The 25,171-nt window shown below is 39.0% G+C and overlaps 1 protein-coding gene across 4 annotated transcripts; it reads left to right on the plus strand.

The window, feature by feature from the left end:
* Positions 1-369: 369 nt before the first annotated feature.
* HMGCS1 (3-hydroxy-3-methylglutaryl-CoA synthase 1) lies at positions 370-23,924 on the plus strand. 4 transcript variants are annotated; one of them, XM_032281419.1, is made up of 11 exons: positions 379-521; positions 6,464-6,522; positions 14,784-15,241; positions 15,628-15,753; positions 16,567-16,731; positions 17,854-18,019; positions 18,861-19,031; positions 19,535-19,641; positions 20,738-20,863; positions 21,080-21,243; positions 22,141-22,609. In XM_032281419.1, the coding sequence occupies exons 3-11, from the start codon at positions 14,794-14,796 to the stop codon at positions 22,228-22,230; spliced, it is 1,563 nt and encodes a 520-aa protein (XP_032137310.1). In that variant the 5' UTR covers positions 379-521; positions 6,464-6,522; positions 14,784-14,793; the 3' UTR covers positions 22,231-22,609. The 4 variants fall into 4 exon arrangements, with proteins under 4 accessions (XP_032137318.1, XP_032137310.1, XP_032137329.1 ...); XM_032281438.1 differs by lacking the exon at positions 379-521 and adding an exon at positions 535-755 and having other exon boundaries at positions 22,141-23,924; XM_032281427.1 differs by lacking the exon at positions 6,464-6,522 and having other exon boundaries at positions 370-521; positions 22,141-23,924.
* Positions 23,925-25,171: the final 1,247 nt, after the last annotated feature.

The following is a 25,171-nucleotide window of genomic DNA, read 5'->3' on the forward strand; positions in this document are numbered from 1 at the left end:
GACAGCCTCCCAAGCAGGGACCAACTCACCTCCCACACTTAACCATCTCTCCAGTGGTGGGACGCGGAGTCCCCATTGGCCCCCATCTCCTCTCACCTAGCTCGAATTGGTCGGAGAACCTCTCACTCCGCTCCTGTTGGCTCTCGCCGTCTCTCGCTGCTCCGTCATTGGCAGGTGGGCTCTCGTGCCACCACACGTCAGTGTCTCACACCACTTCCTCGGCCCTGATACTTTGTCCCCACCCCTTTCCCCCGCCCTTCCCGCCACGAGGGAAAATCCCAGCGAGTCACCGCCTCTAATTTCCTTGTGATTGGTAGAAGCCAGACTGGAGGGCGGGCGCTGCCGGGCAACTCTACCGGCCACGATTGGCTGCTGGAGCCACTGTCCCGCCTCCCAGCGACTACCGGCGGTGCCGGAGTCCGGTGGGTTGGCGGCTATAAAGCTGGTAGCGGAGGGGAGGTGCTGGGGACTGTCCTTTCGCGGCTCGCTCCTTTTCCTCTGCTGCCGCTCGGTCACGTTTGGTGAGTGTCCCGCGCGTGGGAGGAGAGCTGGGCTGCGGAGGCGCCGCGGGCGGGATGTGGACCAGACGGAGGCGGTGTCCTTGACTAGGCCCGAAGGAGCTCGGGCTCTGGGTCAGACCGGAGGCGTGGACCTTGCCAGGGAGGATGGGGCACTGTGAGCGGGGCCGGGCGGGGGCTCCCTCGCCAGGGACCTGAGGCCGACCGTGACGGTTCTGAGAAGGGCCGAGGACACAGGCGAGTCGCGGAGGGGAGAATGCGAGAGGTGAGGGCGAGGTGTTCTAACGACATAGGAGTTGCAGGTGCCAGAGAGGCAGCTGTGACCGCAAAGAGGGGAGTGAGGGGTGTCAGGAGGGAGATGGAAGATTTGGGCTGCCAGGGCGTTTCCAGAGCCTTAGTTAAGGGTGGATGCCAAAGGATGGGTAAGATCTTCTTAGGCGGAGGCTGGTAGGTTGGCAGGGGGTGTGTCCTGCTGCCACATATAGAGTTAATGGAAAGAAGGGAAGTGGGTAGCATTACTTTTCTTCCTCAGCTCAGGTGCAAAAAAAAAGCGTTCACAACCGTGATTTAGACCTGGCAGAGTACCGGGGCTTAGTCTGTACTTGCTTCAGATCTCATAGATCACTGGCTCCAGCCTTCCTGCCTCCATATTTTTTTTATGTCTGCGTTTTTAAATTTAGGCTTCCTTGGCGTTCTGAAATCCCGTACCTCCCTCTCGCTAATAGCTTCGGGACCAGCCTTAGGTGATATAATGTACTGGACAGGAACTCACAGAGTCCTCACACAAATAGGTTTTGAGTTAAGCTAAGGATATTTCAAAGCAAGTATATGGAGTCTGAAAACGCGCGTCTGGTCTTGACCAGCAGTAGAGAGATGATTTTTCTGATCCATTCTGGAGGAGGGATCTGGGGAACAGATTATGTGAGGTTGTTCCTGTTTGTCATGCTTGTCCCTATGCCCTTAGCTTTAATGCATCACTAGCTGCTTTCACTGCTTACCTCTGCTGCAGCACCCCCACCCTCCCGAGGATGCTCTTGCCGACCTGCTGCAGTAGGATGATGTGTTCTGGCTGCTGCTAACTAACATTTGTTCTGTTTCAGGCATGAATCATGAAAAACAATGACAAGATAAACAACAAAATTAAGACAAATAGAAGTGCTTCTAGAGTTAACAGCTTTTTCCTTCTGAGATGGGTTTTGGACTTTATTGCACAGATACTATTAGATGAGAGGCAGCTGAAAGTCCTTAACATTATCCCTGTCAGTGGTTCTTTTCACTTGAGACACCTAAAGAGCTTGTGTTGTTTAAACTTATTTTTAAATTTCAGTTATTTTTGTGTGGAGAAGGGGGCAGGGATAGCATACCTTATGGGAAGAGAGAAAGGCTTGCTTTATGTCTACGTTTGTAGATATTTCTCACCTGAGTGTGTAAGTTTGCCGTTTATTCAATTCTAGTTTAGTTCAGCTCAATTCTAGTATAATCAGTAACCCCAGCACTTAGAAGGCATGTCCTATGCTGGGGGAGGGAAGGGTAAAAGGATATTTTATGTTGGGAGTTGTAGGCCACATCATTTGGGCCTTGCTTTAATTTTGTTTTTCTTCTTAAATATTCCTTCAGATTGTTTTTACATCTTGTTTCTTTTAACTGTGGGTTGATTTTGAGATTTTTGACTTAGATTTTAGATAGCTTTTCTCAGAGGAGATGCAAAAACCCCAGATACTGTTGTAACATGGGTTTCCTCGGTCCTCTAGAATAATTTAAAACCTGGTTAGGTTTTCCATAATCCAGTGGAATTGGGTATGAGGAGATGTGTTGGAGAAATTTGTTTTGCTTCATATCAGAATCTCTAATTTCATTTAGAAAGGAATATAGTCTTATAATTTTATGTTGGATTACTGTAGAACCAAATATCATAGAAGGATATGTGATATTTTTATCTTTTTCAAGAAGGTGGTATAGATTTAAAAGGCTGAGACACATGTCCTCAGTCTTAATAATAGGACTAGATTCTTTTTTTTTTTTTTTTTTTTTTTTTTGACAGTCTCGCCCTGTTGCTCAGGCTGGAGTGTAGCAGCGTGATCTCAGCTCACTACAACCTCCGCCTGCCAGGTTCAAGTGATTCTCCTGCCTCAACCTCCCCAGTAGGTGGCACTACAGGCATGTGACACCATGCCCAACTAATTTTTTTGTGTTTTTAGTATAGATGGGGTATCACCATGTTGGTCAGACTGGTCTCCATCTCCTGACCTCAAATGATCCGTCTGATTTGGCCTCCCAAAGTGCTGGGATTACAGGTGTGAGCCACCTCACCTGGCTAGGTCTCGATTCTTAATCTCTTCACCCTAATGCATGGTGTGTGTTGATGTTCATAATTTCTGTCAACTGAGTGTAGTTGTATCAGTAGAGGAGAGGCTAATCTTTCAAAGCTTGAAGTCTTGTCTTCATCTTTGCAGAGTTTGTGGTTGTGTGTGGGTGCATATGGAAATGATTGTAAGACCAACAAATTTATTTCTTCTGATTCTGTTTGGCCTTCTTACATTTTTCAGCTTGGGATCTGGGAACATTTGGAACCTACCATTTGCCTTGAACAGTAGCAGTAGAGAGCCAATTTCTTTAAACTCCTGGCCACTGTGGTGCTGCAGCTCATCTCAAAAGTGATAGCAGGCTACCCTGGACACACTGCCTATAGGGTAGCTAAATTTAAAAAATAAATATAAAAAGTAATAGCAGAAAGCACTTACTATTGAGGGCTGCTACAAGTATTAAATCTAAAAGATTTGTCCTCTAGTAGTTATAACTCTAAATTCAGCCACTGAAAAATATGGCAATTGAGTACCCTTTACTTCAAGGTCTTAAAGGGATTTCAAAAAATCAAAATATAGCCCCTCTCCCAATAGAAGTGTAGGAATCCTGTATGGATAAGAAGACTGCCCATAACTAGTTTTCCATAGAGAGTAGGCTATGTAGACTTGGATGTGAATGACCTACTTGTATAGACAGGCAGGTCCCTGATTAGAAAACTTATTTTCTGTGTGAATTATCTTGGAAACCTTCCAGAAAGAGGTGACTTAGAACAGGGCCTTGAAGATGAGTAGAATATCTGATAGACCAGTAACTCTGGGAGGAGGCAGGGATGTCCATGCATTTTACTTGGAGAACTATACCAGAGTATACAGGTTTGGGCAAGTCTTTCTTAACAATAGTTTTTACTTGCTTACTCCTAAGGAAGAAAGGTTGCCAACTTATTCTTAATTTCCTAGATTTATCTCCTGTAATAGTGAGAAAGACTAACAGGTAACTGCTTATATTTAATGAACTTCTCCAGCCACTTGTTTGAATCAAGGCTAAGGAGGGAGCCAGAAGAAAGTATTCAGAGCTCTGAGTTAACTCCGGAAGAAACCATCATTGCATAAACCTGATTTGCCCTAGGCAGTCTTATCATTCTTGTGTTTTAGTCTTTGCCAAACTTAAAATGCCTATATTGCATCCTAGGAGTCTGCAAACCTGCTTTGTGGTAACCTGCCCAGCTACTTACCATTCATTAACTGCTTCCCGACCCTTGTTGATTCCTTCTATCACTTATTTTGAAAAGACCTGTTAGAAATAAGCTTGTGATATGGTTGAGACTTTGGCAATACTGGTTTAGTCAGAATAGAGAAACCCGCCTCACCCCCAATCCCCTAGAACTGCAGAAGACTGCAGAAAACCTAAACCCACTCTGATTGGTTCCTCCTCAAATTGCCATTTACTGCCTTCATTTCTTTTCCTGGTCTCCAGACTTCTTTCTCCTGAGAGTCTCTTTCACAAGTGATAATATGGACTCGGATCATGTTATCTTTAAGTGACACAGCAGTCCTTTCTGAACCTTCTATTTATTTCTTCTTTGCTTTCTGTGTCTCTCCTAACCAACCTCCCTTTCCAATTCAAGTAATCAAAATAAAAAGAGGGGCTCAGACAAGATGGCTCATGCCTATAATCCCAGCACTTTGGGAGGCCAAAGTGGATGGATTGCTTTAGCCCAGGAGTTGGAGACCAGCCTGGGCAACATGGCAAAAACCCCATCTCTACAAAAAATAAAAAATCAGCTGTGTATAATGGCATGTGCCTGTAGTCCCAGCTACTTGGGGGCACTGAGGCAGGAGGATCACTTGAGCCTGGAAGGTCGAGGTTACAGTGAGCAGTGACCATGCCACTGCATTCCAGCCTGGGTAACAGAGGGAGACCCTGTCTCAAAAAGAAAAAAAAAAAAAAAAATTGAGAGAATATAGGCAGTTCAAGGGAAATTTCTTTGACACGGGTAGTGTCAAATGCATATACATACATGAACATCAAGAAGAAATATTGTTATTTAAATAGTCTTAACATGGAGAAGGAATCATGTTTTTCCACCAATAAGAACTGGTCTCTGTGGTCTGCATAATTTGCAGAGGACAGAAGCATAATTTGAGATAATGAACAACAAAATATAGGTTATTTTCTCAAAATATGTATTGTGCTATAATTAGAGAGCTTTTTGGAATATTATAGTCATCTTTGCCTATAAAACTCAAGATTATTTTTTTTTTTTTAAACAGCCTTGCTCAGTCGCCAGGTGCTAGGCTGGAGTACAGTGGCACGATCTAGGCTCACTGCAGCCTCCGCCTCTGGGGTTCAAGCAATTCTCCTGCCTCAGCCTCCCGAGTAGCTGGGACTACAGGCGTGTGCCACCGTGCCCGGCTAATTTTTGTATTTTTAGTAGAGACGGGGTTTCACCCTGTTGGCCAGGATGGTCTCAATCTCTTGACCTCATGATCCGCCCACCTCGGCCTCCCAAAGTGCTGGGATTACAGGCGTGAGCCACTGTGCCGGGCCCAAGATTTATTTCTTTTTGGGAGGGATAGGTGGGTAGTAAACTTAGTTAATGAAGTAAGAGGTGCCAGGGCTGTGAAGAGCTCTTAAATTATGAAATTATGTAAATAAAATAGTAAAGCTTTACTAAATATTAATAACATCTGAATGTAGTCCCCCGTGAATCCGTTAAGGACAGATGCTAAATTTGCCAATAATTAGAGAGCAGAGGAAATGGTATATGCTGTGTTAAACATAGAAGCTATTGTCTCAAGTAACAATCAGTCTTTGAAAACAGATGGACTGAAGAATATGTTCCAGTCACCTTTGCAAATTATTTCTACTTAATTTACATGATAATGTTTAATGCTCCTTTGTCTAAATGCTTGATTTTTTTGACATAAGCACTAAGGGGGAAATAACTTTCTAAAAGGTTGGGAGGGTGAAAGTGGCAGTGTTGAAAATAAGTGAAAATGATTAGGTCTTGCTGGAAAAAATACCTTTATTTTCTTTGAAAAACACTTATAAGAACTAAGGTAATAGTCAATGTATTGGTGCTTTATGTTACAAAGTGCTTTCACATATTTTATCATCTCAGCAATCCTTCACAATGATCTGGGGAGGGCAAATATATTAGCTTCATTTTATAGATGAGGAAACTGAGGCCCAAAATTGCTGCCAAAGCCACAATCTCTTAAGTGCAATGCCGACTCTTGAATGCATAGATCTCTTTACTCTAGAAATTTGCTAACTCATTACAACTTGTTTATATTCCTTTCCCCCAATTCTTGAAAACTTTGGTTTAAAACCTGAATTGGTGACATGGGCTTCTTATTTCCTTGAGGTTTTTTTGGTTTCTTTTCATACAATAGTGGGCTTCTTATATTCGTTTATTACCAGGACTGAACCTACCACTATTAGGGCTAATAAAGTAAGGGGGGAAATGTCCTATAAGCTTCAGGTATGATTTTTTTTCTAAGCAAATGTCAAATTCTGTTCTGCATAATGTAATTGGATAAGGAATTGCTTATTTTAACTCACTTTGAATTGGACTCATTAGTATTTGAATTTGGGTAATGATTTATAACTTTAAAAGAAGTCTTATTTGAAATTCCTAGTGCCCGAAGGAGGAAACAGTGACAGACCTGGAGACTGCAGTTCTCTGTCCTTCACACAGGTATGGCATCCTGTCATGCTGCTTAAGGAAAGTGTTCCTCTCTAATGGAAGGAGGAAATTTGTTATCCTAGAGCAATAACTGTTTGTTTGTGCCCTATATTCTTAAAGGCCCTTTTAGGGTTCTACCTTATCTTTAAAATTTTGTTAATGCCATATGCTTCAGGAGACTAATTTTGTGTTTATTAGACGAATGTTTAAAATCTAGAAATGAATTTTAGAAATTAGTGTTCACTCATAAGAGAAAAAGTACATGTAATAAAATGTAACTATGAACTACTTAATCAGAAACAATCACCAGTAAGCATGTCTGCCAATAGTGCTTTTAAAATTACAGCCTCAAAAGATATTTATCTGGGCTGTGGATGAATGTTTAAAATTGCATGAGAATGGGCCGGGCACAGTGGCTCATGCCTGTAATCCCAGCACTTTGGGAGGCCAGGGCGAGCAGATCACCTGAGGTCAGGAGTTTGAGACCAGCCTGGCCAACATGGCAAAACCACATCTCTACTAAAAATACAAAAAAAGTAGCCAGACGTGGTAGCTGGTGCCTGTAATCCCAGCTGCTCCCGAGGCTGAGGCAAGAGAATCACTTGAACCCAGGAGTCAGAGGTTGCAGTGAGCCGAGATTGCACCACTGAAAATTATGTGAGAATGGACAGTAATTGCAAATGTGTTTCAACTAGTAATCTAATTATTTGCAGCCATTGCTTTCTCATATTGCCAGCGAGTGCTTCTCTTAATGATACTGCTTTTTTTTTTTTTATATTTCAAGATTATGATTTAGATTAGAAGTCTAATGCAATTTCATTTATTCAACATTAGCATCTACCATATGCCAATTAGTGGGCTGGGTACCACGGACACAAAATGAACAAAGCACGATTCCTGCTCTGCAAACTCCTTGTTTAATAGAGAGAGGCTAAGCCTAAACAGTAGAGGGGAAGCTTGGCAGAATATGAAATATAAATTGAGTTTCTCTTATCTGAAATGCTTGGGACCAGCAGTGTTAAAGATTTTGGATTTTTCCGAATCTTGAAATATTTAAGAAAACATACCAGTTGACCACCCTTAATCTGAAAATCCAAAATCCAAAATGCTCCAAAGAGCATTTCCTTTGAGCATCATGTTGGTGTGGTGTTCAGAGAGTTTCAGATTTTGGAGCATTTCAGATTTTGCATTTTTGCATTAGGAATGCTCAACCTGCAGCATCTTGACAATGGTTAGACATGCAGTTTGGAAAGATAACTGTTGGCCTATGACAGAGGAGAGCAGAGGCAGAGCTCAATTAGGAGGGAGTGATGCTGAAGTCCTTCCCCAACATAGCCATTGAGGAGCTAGGTTAGGATTTCCCTTGCACCAGTATCCTCACCTAGTTTCCCTCCCCATTTTTCCCCTTTCTAATTCTCTTTCATTTCCAGATTTATTCTCAGATTAATTATATTGGTCCTTTTTGTGTTCTAGGCAGGAAGCATTCAAAGAACATTAACAAGGCTTCCTTACCTTGCTTTACTGACTCTCGAAGTAGGGTATGGAGTTTCTTTTGTCCACCAGAGGGCGTGATCCTCACTTTAGTGAGATTTATTTAAGACTTGAGTCCTCTGTTAGTACTACTTTGTTGGAAGACTTGAAAGGTTTACAAAGTTCTCTGGTAAAAGTTGCCTTTTCTCTCCTTTTTTAAGGATGGAATTTAAAAATAAAATGTATATATTTTATTATATACAGAATCTTCATTATTCTCCTTAGACTTATTTTGCATAGAGTACTCTGAAAAATAATAAAATGCATTATCTGTAAAAAATTAAAAACACATGTAATTTTTTTAATCATCAGGTTTTTTAAATTGTATTCTACTTAGAAAGTTTTGGTGATTTATTTATCTCTTTATTCTTAAAATAGTGAATTAACCAGAATATTCTGTTCTCTGACAGGATAAAGAATGAATACCATAATGTGAACACCTCAGACCTTTAGTCTTTTTTTCTTATATCTAGCCTATTTCAGAGAGCATTTTAAAGGACAATGTAAGAGCACATGCTTAATAGGAGAGTCAAAGGTAACATTGCCAGGCGCAGTGGCTCACACTTGTAATACCAGTGCTTTGGGATCACTTGAGGTCAGGAGTTCGAGACCAGCCTAACCGACATGGTGAAACCCCATCTCTATTAAAAATACAAAATCAGCTGGGCATGGTGGCACACACCTGTAATCCCAGCTACTTGGGAGTCTGAGGCAGGAGAATCGCTTGAACCCAGTGACAGAGGTAGCAATGATCCGAGCTCCCACCATTGCATTCCAGCCTGGGCAACAAGAACAAACCTCCAACTCAAAAAAAGAAAAAAAAAGTAACATTTGAGACCAGAAACTCTATTAACTTTGTGTTCTTCTAAATGTCATGAAAGCAATTACTTCTCTGTATTAATTTTCCTGTCTACTTAATCACTCTGTTTCTCAATTTGAACCAAAGGCTCAATATTTAAGATTAGATGGCTTTTTACAAAGAACATAATGGAAAACAAATTGGCTGTCAGAAACCCTCAGAGGATGAGTAATATTGAGTTGGACAATGTAAAAATGTTTTTTTTTTTCCTCCACCAAGGTCAGAATTGGAATTTGCTTTCTATTTGATGTATGTGGATTTTAGTTAACCTACATTTTTTGTTTGTTTTCAAATGGAACAAGTCATGTATTTAACATAGGATATTTAGGAGTGATAGAGTTGTACCTTATTTTAGAAGTGCTATAAAAAAAGTTTATCGGAGCTGGTCAGAGTGACAAATACGGATTAATTCTGAAATTGAAGCCTTGCATTATGGCTTTATATAGAGAATTGTACAAGCATTATAAAGATGATTAAATATGTTGCCAGTGTTGCTACGTGATGCTCTTAAATTTAGTTGCTACTAAACTAAATTTATTAGTGAGCACAAGTATATTGCAAACTGATTTATACCTTCAGAAAGACATATACCTGTTCATTTTATTTCCAATAGTGTTAAAAGCCCCTGAACTAGGCAAGGAAGACCATATTGTCTTCAGCATGCTTAGAACAGTTTGAAGAGTTAAAAAGAATCTGAAGGGTAGCCTTGTGGGAAAGTCTGGGAAGGTGGTTACTCCTACTTTGGTGACTTGAGAGATCATATGTAGGAGCTGATAAGCCTATGGACTAGCCTTTTTCTGTTAACAGTAGTTGTAGATCTCTTGTGGACTATCTAGTATCTTATTTTACTATAAACTTAGAATCCATGCCTAGTGGTATATTGGACAGCCCTTTTATATTTTCATTTCAACTTCAGCAAAGTGGGCACCAACTTTATAAAAAAATTGATGGGGAGAGTTTGTTGAGGCTCAGAGTGAGGATGGATTAGTAGAGCATTTCAAGTGCCTCATATCCAGAAAAGCAGTAGTCTTCCATTTGAGTTGGAGATACAGGAAAGGGGTTGAAGATGAGGGGAGTAGGAATGCAAGAGAGCCTTATCTTTATCCTTCCCAGCTTTAGGTTTTAACAAAAATGAGCCTCCCTTAGTCTTTCTTTATGCTCCTGTCCCTGAATGTTGGTGATGACATTGTTTTTCCTGTATTGAGTACAGAAATATGGCCAGTAATTTAGGAGTTAAGAGGATATAATCGGGAAGTAGATTGTTGTGTTTAGGGGCTTTTCTCTCCGTTGTGGAACTGACTAGCAGCGGTATATATACTGTGCCTGGTAAAATGGGTCATACAGTAGTCTAAGACATGAGGAGACCTTATGGAACTTGCACTTAGTTGAGCTGACCAGACTAATCTGCTTAGGTGCCACATCAAAATACCATAGACTGGGTGGTTTAAACAACAAACATTTATGTTCTCATAGGTCTTGAGTCTGGAAGTCAGGGTACCAGCATGGTTGGTTCCTGATGAAGTCTCTTCTGGATTGCAGGTGGCTATGTCCTCACATGACACAGAGAAAGTGCGAGAATGTGAGCAAGCTCTTGTGGTATCTTCTTCTAAGGGCACTAATCCCATCATGAGGGCCCCACCCTCATGACTAAACCTAATTATTTTCCAAAGACCCCATCTCCAAATGCCATCACATTGAGAGTTAGGGCTTCAACATGAATTTGGTCGGAGGACACAGACATTCAGTCCATAACACAGGCAGATATTTGGGAAGTAACATAGTTGAAACACTGAATGCTGTAATTCATACTTTCTAAAGAATCTAGGATGTAATAAATTTAAGATGCTTCATTGTCAGTTAAATTAAGATACAGTGCTTTTTTGATTACTTAGAATTTTTTAAAGAGCTCTTTTAGAGTTAGACATAGATTTTTGTCATGTGTCACTTGCACATTCAATAAGATGGAAAATACAAGTGGAAAAAACACATAAGGAATTGCTAAATTCCACATACTTAGAGTCTACCTTCTGAATTGTTTGTAATACTTGTAATTTTCCATAAAACATCCTCCGTACCACCAAGAGAATTGATGATGTAGCATTCCTTTCAAGAGTCCAAATAAGAATGGGAAGGTTTTGGTGCTGGCCTTCAGCTTTGCAACTATGCAAAGCCAACCTACTTTGACTCCTGCTTAGGGATTCACCACCGTCTATTCCCTTCCCAGTCCATTTGGTTCCTAGGAGGTTAAAAGAGTGCTCCAGTAGTATTTCTGGGAATTTTTTTTCAGGATGTTGACTGTCATCTGCAAATGTTGATGCTGGCAATTTTTGTTATTTTCCCATGTGTAAGCAGTGACAGCATCATAATTGGCTTCTGTCTGACAGCAAGTGTAAGAGGAATCCCAATTTCTGAAATGTTACCCAAAAAAGTGACTTTTCATTGACAAAGTATGATGATGTAGAAAGATAGGCAAGAAACGCAAAAGGAAATTTAGAAAGTTTTCATGGGTAATATGTGACCTATATGATGTAGTGCTATAAAGGATTTCAATAAACAGAAGCACAAAGTGGATTGCTGAAGAAAGCACTTAATGTTTTTGGATAAAGAACATAATAATTTGAGAGTAAAGAGTAGAGGAGAGGTTATGTAGGTAAGTAGTTGTGAGATGGAGAAAGATGGGTAGTATTTAGCATTTATCCTTGATTGTTGACTTTGGTGTAGTTCTCTTTGTTTTCTGCTATAGATTGTACACACAAAAGTTAAGAATCATGTCTTAAATCCCATATAGGAAGGAAGTAGATAGGTGGACCTAACTGGAAAAACGTATGTAGGTATTGGTAAAATGACAGGAACAAAGGCAGCTTGTCTGGGCCTGATCTCTTCACTTCCTCGGTGGTGGTTCTGAGTGCTGGTTTGGCTGAACTCCACTTACCAGGGAAAATGACATAAAGGAAACAGGGTTTGTGTGGAAGAAGTAGGGGTAGAGCAAAGTAGAGACGGTCTCTGTTCACTTATTGTATCTGACAGTGTGCTTGTCAAGTCATAAAACACTTGAGGATAAAAATCTGGAAGTCATTCTATGTGTTTCCTTCTTTCCCTAACACCTAGTCAATTACAGTCTCTGCCAGTTCTTTTGCTTCTTCCATGTTTTTGGAAGCTCTTCCTCTTCATTCCACATGTAGGAAGTAATTGCTGTAGTTCATGACCCATGTCTTATCTGGACTGCCATGTCAGCTACCTAATTCATCCATTCACAGTACCAGTGACTGTAAAACAGCATTAGTGATAATGAAACAGTGGCTGTCAAACTTTTTGACTGTGGCCCCCAGTAAAAAATATGCTTGGTATTACAACTTAGGTATACTTTATATATGTATGAATAATTAAAACAAAAGGTTGATTCAAGAAAAATCCTTACATTTACCCTGTGCCGTGCAATCTTATATCGTGTATTCTTTTCTGTTTCATTTTTTAAAATGTGTGCTTGCCATCCACTAATTTGATTCTGGAGTTGGAAAAACACTGACCTGACAACTAGTATCACCATATTATTCCTTTTTTAAACTCTCGGATGGCTTCTTACCATCTTCGTGATAAATTTGAAGCCTCCTGCATCGGCATACCAAAACCTTCATGACCTAACCCTTACCTGCTTCTCCTAACCTATTATTTGCCCCACTCACGGGCTCATTTTTCATTCCAATAAACAAGTAAAGCTTTTTACCATTCCTTGTAATCTGTCTTTCTTCATGCTGTTCACTCCGTTGAAAATCTACTACCCTCTGTTTCTTCAGTGCTTTACTGGTTACTCCTATCCATTTGTGGGGCTCAAGTCAGGCCCCGGTAACCGGGATGCTTTCCTTTACACTCCTTGCCCTACCACCAGGCTGGGTTAGGTGGTAATATAATGTGGCTCTCAGTGTTGTTACTTGTTTATTATCATGTGTTTTTTCTCTCATCCCATAAAATAGTGAGTATTTGAGAGGATAAGGAAGTGTCTCCCATTAAACATCCCAAATGTTTAGCATATAACTTTGGCATTGTTTGGATGAATGAAAAAAAAAAAAAAAAAGATTCTTCTGTTTAGAAGGAAGATACAGCTAGTATCCCTTAAGGCTTTTTTCTTTTCTACAGACACAGTCTCACTATCACCCAGGCTGGAGTGCAGTGGTGCAATCACAGCTCACTACAGCCTTGTACTCCTGGGCTCAAGTGATCCTCCTGCCTCAGACTCCCTGGTAGCTGGGACTACAGGCATGAACCACTATGCTCAGCTCATTTTTTAAAAAAATTTTTGGCTGGGTGCAGTGGCTCATGCCTGTAATCTCAGCACTTTGGGAGGCCGAGGCGGGCGGATCAGCTGAGGTTGGGAGTTCAAGACCACCCTGACCAATCTTGTCTCTACTAAAAATACAAAATGAGCTGGGTATGGTGGCACATGCCTGTAATCCCAACTACAGTACTCTGAAGGCTGAGTCAGGAGAATTGCTTGAATCCAGGAGGCAGAAGTTGCTGTGAGCTGAGATTGCGCCATTGCACTCCAGACAGGGCAACAAGGGTGAAACTCTATCTTAAAAAAAAAAAAAAAATTTTTTTTTTTCTTTTAAGAGGTGGGGTCTTTCTATGTTGCCTACGCAGGTCTTGAACTCCTGGGCCCAAGTGATCCTCCTGCCTGACCTCCAAAAGTGCTAGGATTACAGGTGTGTCCACTGCACCTGGCCCATTAAGACCTTTAGTTGCAGAGTGGCGGAGGACAAATGACATAAATATAGGAATTGACTTTCATTTTTAGGTATCAAATTAAATGTGGTGGGTTGACAAGTGATACAGAATGTTCATAAATCAGTTTGGCCCAGGTAACTCATAAACCAAGACCTTTGGGTCAATGAAATTCTGCCACCTAAGTAGCACCATCCAATTATGTGATACCTAAAAAGGAAATTGAGTTGTAGACTTTTAGGTTTTGGGATTCTTTCTCTAAAACTGAGGAACTGTGCGACTCTTCAAAGCCTGGCAACTACAGTTCGTTGGTTCTTATGCTATCTGGGTTCTGGTTAGAAGGCTGATGGAAGTACTCAAGAAAGATTAGAAGGTGGGAAGAAGGTATCTCTTGTTCTTGTCAGTGGCGGCAGCAGCAGTGGGACTTTGGGTCTCTGGATTCCAGCTCAGCAGCAAGAAATGCTAGTACTGTAGCAGCTTTAGCAGGAGTGTAGGCTCATGGGATCTGAATAACCACCTTTCCCCCTTGGTTCTTCCAGGCCAGCCAACAAGTTTGTTAACCATTTCCCTGTATTGAACTCCCCTTTGTTTGAAATATCTAGAGTAATTTTTCTTTTCCTGACTGATACAACCTGTTAAAGAAGCTGAAGCTCTGATAGGTTAAGTGCCCAGCAATGGTCTTGAGTATTTTCGTTACTATTGCTAAGTAAGTCTAGATACAACTTTTTAGTCAGTTTTTTAAAAAGAGGGGCTGGTTTATGATGAATAAATGACAGATTTATTTAAACTTTTGGCTGGTCAGGTAATTCTGATTTGTCAGCCATATTTCAAAATGTCATTGTATTTTATTTTATAGTTCTTTACAATATAGAAAATCTTATTTGAGTGTTGTTTACTTCTAATAATCATGTTTTAAATCTAGAGATGCCCAATTTTGAATAAAATGGAAGCCTTTCTAAAAGGCTATAATTTTAAATGATAATATTCCATTCATACAATAAATGCTACTTCACATATATACAGTTGACTGCCCTAAATACTAAACTTAAACTAAACTGATATTTCAAATGATTGCTAAACTCTTAATATTTATTTCTCAATTTCAAACTTGAAAACCAGCAACTTATAACCTAAAACAATGTCATTCTGTTTTTCCTTTCTAAAGCTCTTTCACCATGCCTGGGTCGCTTCCTTTGAATGCAGAAGCTTGCTGGCCAAAAGACGTGGGAATTGTTGCCCTTGAGATCTATTTTCCTTCTCAATATGTTGATCAAGCAGAGTTGGAAAAATATGATGGTGTAGATGCTGGCAAGTATACCATTGGCTTGGGCCAGGCCAAGATGGGCTTCTGCACAGATAGAGAAGATATCAACTCTCTTTGCATGACTGTGGTTCAGAATCTTATGGAGAGAAATAACCTTTCCTATGATTGCATTGGGCGGCTAGAAGTTGGAACAGAGACAATCATCGACAAATCAAAGTCAGTGAAGACTAATTTGATGCAGCTGTTTGAAGAGTCTGGGAATACAGATATAGAAGGAATCGATACAACTAATGCATGCTATGGAGGCACAGCTGCTGTCTTCAATGCCGTTAACTGGATAGAGTCCAGCTCTTGGGATGGTATGTTACACGCCTATTCCCCCTGCCTCCAAATTTTTTTTCTGAGGTTGAATAGACCCAAATGACACTTTAATTAATGCAATATGTGAACTTTTGTTACTTATACTTGTCGGATAAATTGAGAAAGATATTATACCTGTCTGTCATTATCTGAATTGTGAATTGGTTATCTTGTAGGACAAATGTATAGTCTATTCAAAATGTAGTCAGATGTAGTCAGATGGATGACGGAGCCTTGGCAGATGAATTTTTTAAAAATTTAGAGCATTTTCTTTCCTTATCAAAGATGAGAAAAGCATATTCTGGGGAAAATATAACATATCAATTTCCATGTATGATTATAGTGTTGACTACCTTCTTGTGAAATAACAAAAAATATTTTTCAGGACGGTATGCCCTGGTAGTTGCGGGAGATATTGCTGTATACGCCACAGGAAATGCTAGACCTACAGGTGGAGTTGGAGCAGTAGCTCTGCTAATTGGGCCAAATGCACCTTTAATTTTTGAACGAGGTAAGTGCTTGGAAAAAGTGGGGTTTTTAAAAAATTATTAGCACAATATGCTAAGAAATTTGAAAATAGAAATAGGAGCTGTCACTTACTGAGTGTTCATTAAATGCAGGTACTACCGCCTGCTAAGAGCTTTGTGTATGTTATCATATTTAATCTTCTTCTCTTCTTGAGATGGAATTTCGCTCTTGTTGCCCAAGCTGGAGTGCAATGGTGCAATCTCAGCTCTACATCCTCAGCCTCCCAAGTAGCTGGGATTACAGGCGCGTGCCACCATGCCTGGGTAGTTATTTGTATTTTTAGTAGAAATGGGGTTTCACCATGTTAGCCAGGCTGGTCTTGAACTCCTGACATCAGATGATCCACCCACCTCAGCCTCCCAAAGTGCTGGAATTACTGGTGTGAGCTACTGCGCCTGGCCCATATTTAATCTTTACAGCAATTGTATGAGGTAGATGGTGTCATCCCCACTTCACAGGAAAGAGGGTTAATGTAGGGTTTAAGTGATAAATAGTAACTTGTTCATAATTACTGGCAAGTTTAATTTGTCTTCAGTGTAGTAGAGTAACTGTGATCTTTGTTAGTTAGACTTATGAAACTGGCATAGAAAGTTGTATACAAAGGAGTCTTAGGGCTGTCCATGAATACTGTTATATATCATTTCACATATTGGTTTCATTTTGTGATTTCTTTTCTGTAAGTGGTGAGAATTGATCAGATAATTAAGGAAGGTCCTTAGATAATGCAGTATACTTACTAACATACAGACATCAATAGGCAGAAATATATAGATATCTTCCTTTTTGGTTCTAATAGGACTTCGTGGGACACATATGCAACATGCCTATGATTTTTACAAGCCTGATATGCTATCTGAATATCCTATAGTAGATGGAAAGCTCTCCATACAGTGCTACCTCAGTGCACTAGACCGTTGCTATTCTGTCTACTGCAAAAAGATCCGTGCCCAATGGCAGAAAGGTGAGTTTTGCCCATTTTCCTTGGTTTTGGTATCTGTTGAGAGCAGTGTAATGTACTAGTTATCTTTGGTGAGCAGCTACTTTGTGGGCATTCTTCATTTAGTGTCCTTTTACCATTAATTCCTCATTCACGAAACAGCATTTTCCCGTAGTTTCTGGGAAAGTGTAGTTTACTTAAAGAGGTAAACTTTGGAAATGAGGTATATCTCTGCAAAAATACCTAAGTCAATTTACCCATTGTAAGAAAATCAAAGTGTAGTGAAAGCAGGTAACTTGAATTTTGTTCATCTTTTGAGAGAGATATTTTAACAAGGCTTTGGTGTACAGCTGTGATTTAGGGAAAACTAATGAAAATAAATTACTGAAGTGATCTTCCCCAACCATAATCTCTTTGCACTTGACCAGTGAATTTGTATTTGCTTTTTTACTGTCATCATTAATCTGGAAATGTTGATGAGGCACTGAAAGTACAGTATTTGAGTTAATGCTATCATAACACATTATTACATAAAGCACACTTTTTCTATAGCCCAACTTTGCTTTTTAGAGGTTGTGAGAAAGGGTTAAAAATCATATTCAATAAGAAATGTCAGTGAATTTAGTGACTCTGGATAAGAAGCATTCTTGCAGTATGTGTTATCAGAACAGGGATTTTCTAACTTTTTTATTAGGACCCACAGTAAAGAAGTACATGTTAACATTGTATATGTATGCCAGACTGAAACAAAAATGGCATGATATTACTTACCCATGCTGCAGGCTATGCAGTTTGATGTTTTTCTACTCTGTTTCGTTTTTTTTAAATACTCTTTTTAAAAAAAGAAATACTAGTCCTGACCCACTAAATTGATTACATAATCTGCTAATGTGTATGACTTAAATTTGAAAATTAGTGACATAGTAGTATATATTGTTTCATCTTTGAATGTCTTTTTAAATGTGCATTTTAAGGTATAGAGAGATTTCATTATATAGTGTATTTGTGGTTGCTGTTTAAACTAGCCATATTCTAAAGTCAAATTTTCTAATTTCCTTTTCTAATTTCCTCACCTTATTCTGAAGTCAAACTTTAAAATTTCATGGCTTATATGAATTTCATAGTTTCCTTGGACTTATCTTTCAGAGGGAAATGATAAAGATTTTACCTTGAATGATTTTGGCTTCATGATCTTTCACTCACCATATTGTAAGCTGGTTCAGAAATCTCTAGCTCGGATGTTGCTGAATGACTTCCTTAATGACCAAAATAGAGATAAGAATACTATCTATAGTGGCCTGGAAGCCTTTGGGTAAGAAGAGCTATTATGAGTTTTTCCCTTCTATACTAGAGTATTTTTAATATCTGTTAAGCTATTATTTGTACAGACCTGAGAAATTGAGAGTCAAAAGAATCTTAGACATTGTCTGGTGTAATCTATATGTCTCATCAGTGAAGACTCTTGAGTCCAGACAGGTGGTAGCTTACCTGCACAGATTTTAATTACCTTTAATCATTTCAACTCATATGTTCTGATTTCTTTCTTTCAGCTCCATTCATGTTGTCACGATAAAACAACTGCACAAGGGCCTACATTCACTACAGCAGCCCCTTAACTGCTCTCCTTGCCTCTCTCAGCGCCCCTGCCCCCATACCCTTTTCCATCCTGCACACTGCCACAGCTGAAGTCGGCTTTTGTACTCCACCTGTGTTTTTCTCACTTTAGGCTCCCTAGCATGCTATGCATGTTCAATTTATTCTGTTTCTACCTGTGTCTCGTGTGTCCCTTCTCTATCTGATAAAATTATACTTTACTTTTAAGACTTGGCTCTTATAATACCATGACTTTTCTAATTAAATAGACATTATTATGGAATTGAAATAGTATTCTATTCAGTGACAAAGCTACCCACTAAAGTGGGTCTATTAACCTATTCAAATCAAGTAGTCTTAATTCTGAAACATTTGAGAAAAAGAACCATATATGTACAACTGTTATGAATTCCATAGCAATTAAAATGCTGCTACTTGGCTTTAATAAATGGGAAAACAATTATATACACTTACAGCTTTGAATACTAATTAGGCCTGCTGTTTAGTATTATAAAAACATAGGCTTTGAACACCGTAAAACTGTAAAATAAATCTTTCAGGGATGTTAAATTAGAAGACACCTACTTTGATAGAGATGTGGAGAAGGCATTTATGAAGGCTAGTTCTGAACTCTTCAATCAGAAAACAAAGGCATCTTTGCTTGTATCAAATCAAAATGGAAATATGTACACATCTTCAGTATATGGTTCCCTTGCATCTGTTCTAGCACAGTAAGTATAAATTTTGCCTGCTACTTAACTCCCCTTGTTTGGGAGATGTTAGATTTCTAAGACCAAATCTGGTGTCAAGCATGTTGGTGGTAGATCACAGAAAATTTTATCTTGAGGCTCTCAAATCTGCTGTTGTCCATTGACTTGAAAGATGTACAGTTCTTCCAGAAGTATATGTTAATTTCATACTGGCTTTCCCAGGTTCTGTTTTGATGTTCTTTTTAATTCTTAAACCATAAATCCCTGGTTGACAAAGTAACTTGTTTTGTGGCATAACTTTCACAAGCTCTGTCATTCCCAGGATGAAAACTCACATGCTATAATATTAAAACTACGTTAGATTCCCTACTGTAATATTAACACTTTGAGTTAGATCCTTAAGATCTTTAAGTTAGATTCTACTTTAACCTACAGCCTGAATTTTTATTCCTACTAGCATAGCTTGCCACACATTGTAGCTTTGGATCAATTAAACTTCTTAACTATTTTTACGCCCCACATAGGTACTCACCTCAGCAATTAGCAGGGAAGAGAATTGGAGTGTTTTCTTATGGTTCTGGTTTGGCTGCCACTCTCTACTCTCTTAAAGTTACACAAGATGCTACACCAGGTAGGTGCTGAATCTTTCAACAAGAATGTATTGAGAACTGAGGCCAGGCACAGTGGCTCACACCTATAATCCCAGCACTTTAGGAGGCCAACACAGGCAGATCACCAGAGGTCAGGAGTTCAAGACCAGTTTGGCCAACATGGTGAAACCCCGTCTCTACTGAAAATACAAAAAATTAGTCGGATGAGGTGGTGCAGGCCTGTAGTCCCAGCTCCTTGGGAGGCGGAAGCAGGAGAATCACTTGAACCCGGGAGAGGGAGGTTGTGGTGAACCAAGATCATGCCACTGTACTCCAGCCTAGGCAACAGAGCAAGACTCTGTCTTTAAAAAAAAAAAAAAAAAAAAAAAAAAAAGAATGTATTTAGAACTACTGTGGGGAAGTTGATTTAGCGGACTTCTCAAGTGAGCACCTGGATCTGTCCCATAGATCATTACAATATTTTGGTCTTCATTACTTCTTTAGATAGGTTTTTACTTTCTACCCTAAAAATCTACCTTATCCAAAAAAAAAAATCTACCTTATCTGAATAAAGGATAGGACTAAGTTATCTAATTTTTATAGGCTTATGGTCTTGGCTATATTTAAGGCTGCTTTTGTGCTTTCCCTGAGCAGGAAAGAGCAAAAATATAGAGAAAAACTGATAAAAACTTGACATTACTTTTTAAAATTATACCATGGGCCAGGTACAATGGCTCACACCTATAATCTCAACACTTCAGGAGGCTTAGATAGGAGGATTGCTTGAGGCCAGATGTTCAAGACCAGCCTGGACAACGTAGTGAGACCCCAACTCTATAACAAATAATAAAATAATTATACTATGGATTAATTGTAGACAAGTTATTTACAGTTTCAAATTCTCCCTGTTTCTTAACTTGTCTACTGGCAGATACTCAATAATAGATCTCTAGTCTGAGATCATAGGATGTTTGTCAAATAGGTACCATCTTATCTTTTAACTAATCAGTACCAGTAGTTTTAACAAAAATGAAAAGTTGTTTTGTCTCATTTGGCAACATTTTACTTAGGCTTCTTTTGGACATGCTTTTTTTTTTAAAAAAAATCTTTTAATATTGGAATTATTTCCTATTTTAGGGTCTGTTCTTGATAAAATAACGGCAAGTTTATGTGATCTTAAATCAAGGCTTGATTCAAGAACTTGTGTGGCACCAGATGTCTTTGCTGACAACATGAAGCTCAGAGAGGACACCCATCATTTGGGTAAAAATATTAAATGGTCTTTAAGTTAACCCAGAAGCTTATTTGGTGGGCTGATATTATTAAGGATGCTACATATAAGTTAAGGATATCAAGACTTTACTGAGTACTAATCTGATGTCAGTGAAAATTGTAGGAATATATGAAACTTATCTTTAGTTTTATTACCAGAAGAGTTGCATATTATAACTAATTATAGATATTCTCCCTTTCCTTTAGTCAACTATATTCCCCAGGGTTCAATAGATTCACTCTTTGAAGGAACGTGGTACTTAGTTAGGGTGGATGAAAAGCACAGAAGAACTTACGCTCGGCGTCCCACTCCAAATGATGACACTTTGGATGAAGGAGTAGGACTTGTGCATTCAAACACAGCAACTGAGGTAAATAAAAGAGTTCCCATCTCTGTATCTTAGGGTTTAGGAGACCTACTGGGATTTAGCAACTTAAATGTCAATAAAGCAGAGTAATTCATAGTAAGGGCTCTAGGAGTAGATTCTGGCTGTGCTATTTCCAATCGTATAAATGCTTTGCATTTGAATTGTTAGTATTTTAAGAATATACAGTAAATACAAGGTTTTATTAATGATACCAGGGTTTAAAGGAAGACTGATGTAGAGAGAAGGTTCATTTGTAGTATGTGTCTTGTTGAGAGATGGAGTAGAGAGACAAGGATCCTTTCACATCTCATCCCAGATCTTCATCAAAATCTGTCCTCACATTGTCAAGGAGTGACAGTCATAGCTATGATTTGAATTCCTATTACATGCTAGGCACTTTACTTACATTTTCTTATTTAATCCTTACAACAACCTCCTTGAAGTTTATAAATGATATTGTCCTCCCTTTAGAGATGAGCCTCCAAGAAGTTATATTACTTGTCCAGGATTATAATAGCTAGTAAGTGTTGAAGCCAGGTTATATACTAAGGACTTTATAGCCTTGAAACTACTTATTTATCTGCTTATTACAAGTTTGATAAATGCATAATCTTGCTTTTTGCTATTATACAAATTAGGTAGCAAGTCAAACCACCAGCGTTTGAGTTGCAAATATAAGATGTAACAAGTAAAATACTATATGTGGTGGGTTTCTGTGGCAGGCTTCCTCTCTCCTTGGTTCCCTTCATGAGAAGTTATATAGAATATATATTTAGTATAAACTTCTCCAGAATTGTCCTTTATTAAGTTTTTTTTACAGAAACTTTAATTGGTACCATGATTCTCAGGGCAGGGGGCGAAGAATCCTAAGAGCCAACACCTTTTTTCCTTTCATTTTAGCATATTCCAAGCCCTGCCAAGAAAGTGCCAAGACTCCCTGCCACAGCAGCAGAACCTGAAGTAGCTGTCATTAGTAATGGAGAACATTAAGATATTCTGTGAGGCGCAAGACTTCAGGGTGGGGGTGGGGATGGGGTGGGAGTATGGGAACGGTTAGAGGAATGGAATATCTGGGCATAATTTTAAAGGATTACATGTTACGTAAATTTTTATGTGACTGACACGGAGCCTGGATGACTATCGTGTACTTTGGAAAGTCTCTTTGCTCAGTTTGCTGACATGCTTCCTGTTGTGGTCTGGCCAATGCCAAATGTACTCGAATGATGTTAAGGGCTCTGTAAAACTTCATACCTCTCTGGCCATTCATATGCATGATGTTTGATTTTTAAACATGGTATAATGAATCGTGTACTTCTGTCAGAAGAAAGCAGAGGTACTAATCTCCAATTAAAATTTTTTTAACATGTAAGAATTTTGTACTTTGAACAACAAGATTACAGAAAGTACCTGTGGTTTTTGAAAAACATTTCTAGCTTGGGGGAATGGGGTCTTCAAATGTGATATACACAAGCCCTTTGAAAATAGCAAGACAAACCTGCCCTTTTTCTAAAATTGATAAATCCTGAAGAAGAAGAAAAGAGTTGGGACAATAAAACACTGGCTCTGGAATCTGGAATGTTGTTTAAGTCCAGGCCAGCAGTGACAAAAGTTATTGTAATGACCTCTGAACAGAGAGACACTGCCATTGAACAGGCCTCTGGTATAGCAAACATGGTACATGAAGGAGCTGTGAATATAGCTTTAGGTGTGCCCCTGAATCAGTTCATGGTAGATTATGCTAAACAGTGAGATGTAATTGGAGGTGTGGATGAGGAAGTTTGTTGTTGTAATCCTTCTTTGCACCTTACTTTAAAGAATAAATGAAACATTTTTCTAGTTGCCTTTTTAAAAATTTTAAATGAAGGGGAAGAATAGGGGCAGGGCATTGTTAGGTTACTTCTGATGCTTCAGTGTTATAAATTCAACATATAGACTGACAACCTAAATTAATGGTGTGACACAGTTCTTTTTTTTTTTTTTTTTTTTTGTTTGTTCAATAAAAATAAGAAGGTACAACTCAAGTTTTGTAGTCTGACTAGAGGGATTCCACTTCAAGGTCTGAAAGTAGGACTTTTACCTTAAAAAAAAAAACAACAAACAAAAACTATCACACAGGATGGATAAGAAGATTGGATAAACAGTTTTGTGTAGATTTTTGGTGCTGAACTATGACATGAGCCTTATAGATTGTAAAATAGAGATAGTTGGAGCTAATGTACAGAACTAAATTTTTAAAACTTTATTTGCTGTTAAATTCTGTGAAGTTTCAGTTATCTAAAATAAACATACACAAATATGAAAAGTAATGTTTCCAATTGCAAGGTAATATGTAATGTAGTGTTTGTAAGATACTCTTGTCTAATATGAACTAGTAGTATTTTGATTTGTACAGTCATAATTTGTTAAAATGACTTCATTTTAACATTCACTGATGTAGATTAATAATGTAAGTTCTGATTTAAAGAATGGTGGGGAAATGGTGCATGCAATACTTTTGCAAGTGTTGGGGAGATCAGTATGTTTTGAAAAGAGTAATTTAACTTTTGGGTGCCAGGAAATGGGTTTTCTCAAAGTCCATTGCCGGCAATGGGCAGGCCCGCCAATACTGGCACAGAGCATTAATCATACACCTTATTAACGGTGAGGTGAATAACTTTGAAATAAAGTTTTAGAGAAATATTTCAGATACTTGAGTATTCTTTTTCACTCTTAAACTAACAACTTAGGCAAGAAATCAGCTAATATTCTATTTTAAAATATGGGCATTAATTTCAGTTCATTCACTCATTCCATTCATTTCTCATTTCATAAACATTTGAAATCCTAATATAGGCAAGGCACTCTGTTTAAGCCAGAAATTTAAAAATGCACAAGATATATGGTCTTGTCTTTAAGGGGCTGTTCATCTAGAATGGAGGAATTTACACTGATAATTATTCTTACACTTGAAACAAAGAAATTAACTCTCAAATTGGGTGCCAAGCATGTATAAGCTTTGCTATAAATATTTATGAAATAAGTTACTGTTTACCTTTAAAAACAAAAACAAAGACTAAGGGCTCACAATCAAAGAAAAGCAAATTTTATGGTGAACATAGAACTGCCCAGTACCAGCTAAAGCCTCCAGCCTGAAAGTCCCATGTTGCTGGTGATCCCCAGGGGTTTTATAGAGAGAATTGGCAGTAATTTTAGATTAGATGATCTCTAAGAGCACGATCAACTCTTAGGGTTCTATGAATTAGGAAATAAGCCAAATATATATATTTTCTGATACTGATCAGCTCATATTTTATCATCATGTCTTGTCTGGCTTTGAAACTTAGTCTGGGTCATTTACAGGCTAGTGTTTTCTAAGGTCACTTCTGCCTGCAAATTCTAGGATACTATTTAGTATGACTTTAAGAGTTCAGTCCTTCTCCCTCTATGGAATGTATGTTTCCTCTCTTTGTGTACTTAACTTTTTGTCCTAAGTTTTTATGGATACTAATGAGTAAGTGTGAGATTGACGCTTGACTCAAACAGAGGCAAACAGCTACTTTCTGTCCTCTTGTGACACCGTTGAAACACTTTATCTTGTCTGCTCCTTGGAGTGTCCTGAAAGAAACACTGCAGTGGAAGTCAGTAGAGCAAGGGTAACAAGATCTTTAAATAATTTAAAGCTGTGTAATCTTGACACGAAAGTTAACACTGGCTGGGCACAGTGGCTCATGCCTATAATCCCAGCGCTTTGGGCGGCCGAGGCAGGTGGATCACCTGAGGTCAGGAGTTCAACACCAGCCTGCCCAACATGGTGAAACCCCATCTCTACTAAAAATACAAACATTAGCTGGGCATGGTGGCGCGCGCCTGCAATCCCAGCTACTTAGGAGGCTGAGGTAGGAGAATCACTTGAACCTGTGAGGCGAAGGTTACAGTGAGCTGAGATCGAGCC

This window comes from Sapajus apella, unplaced genomic scaffold (genome assembly GCF_009761245.1).
Source record: "Sapajus apella isolate SASKATOON/1434 unplaced genomic scaffold, GSC_monkey_1.0 scaffold1, whole genome shotgun sequence".
NCBI classification, from domain to species: domain Eukaryota; kingdom Metazoa; phylum Chordata; class Mammalia; order Primates; family Cebidae; genus Sapajus; species Sapajus apella.

Excerpts from the sequence above, each read along its gene's own strand:
- HMGCS1 (XM_032281427.1), top strand. The coding sequence starts at position 14,794 with ATGCCTGGGTCGCTTCCTTTGAATGCAGAAGCTTGCTGGCCAAAAGAC. Across the intron at positions 15,754-16,566 it reads ACCTTTAATTTTTGAACGAG|GACTTCGTGGGACACATATG; the intron begins GTAAGTGCTTGG and ends TGGTTCTAATAG. Across the intron at positions 18,020-18,860 it reads AGTGGCCTGGAAGCCTTTGG|GGATGTTAAATTAGAAGACA; the intron begins GTAAGAAGAGCT and ends TAAATCTTTCAG.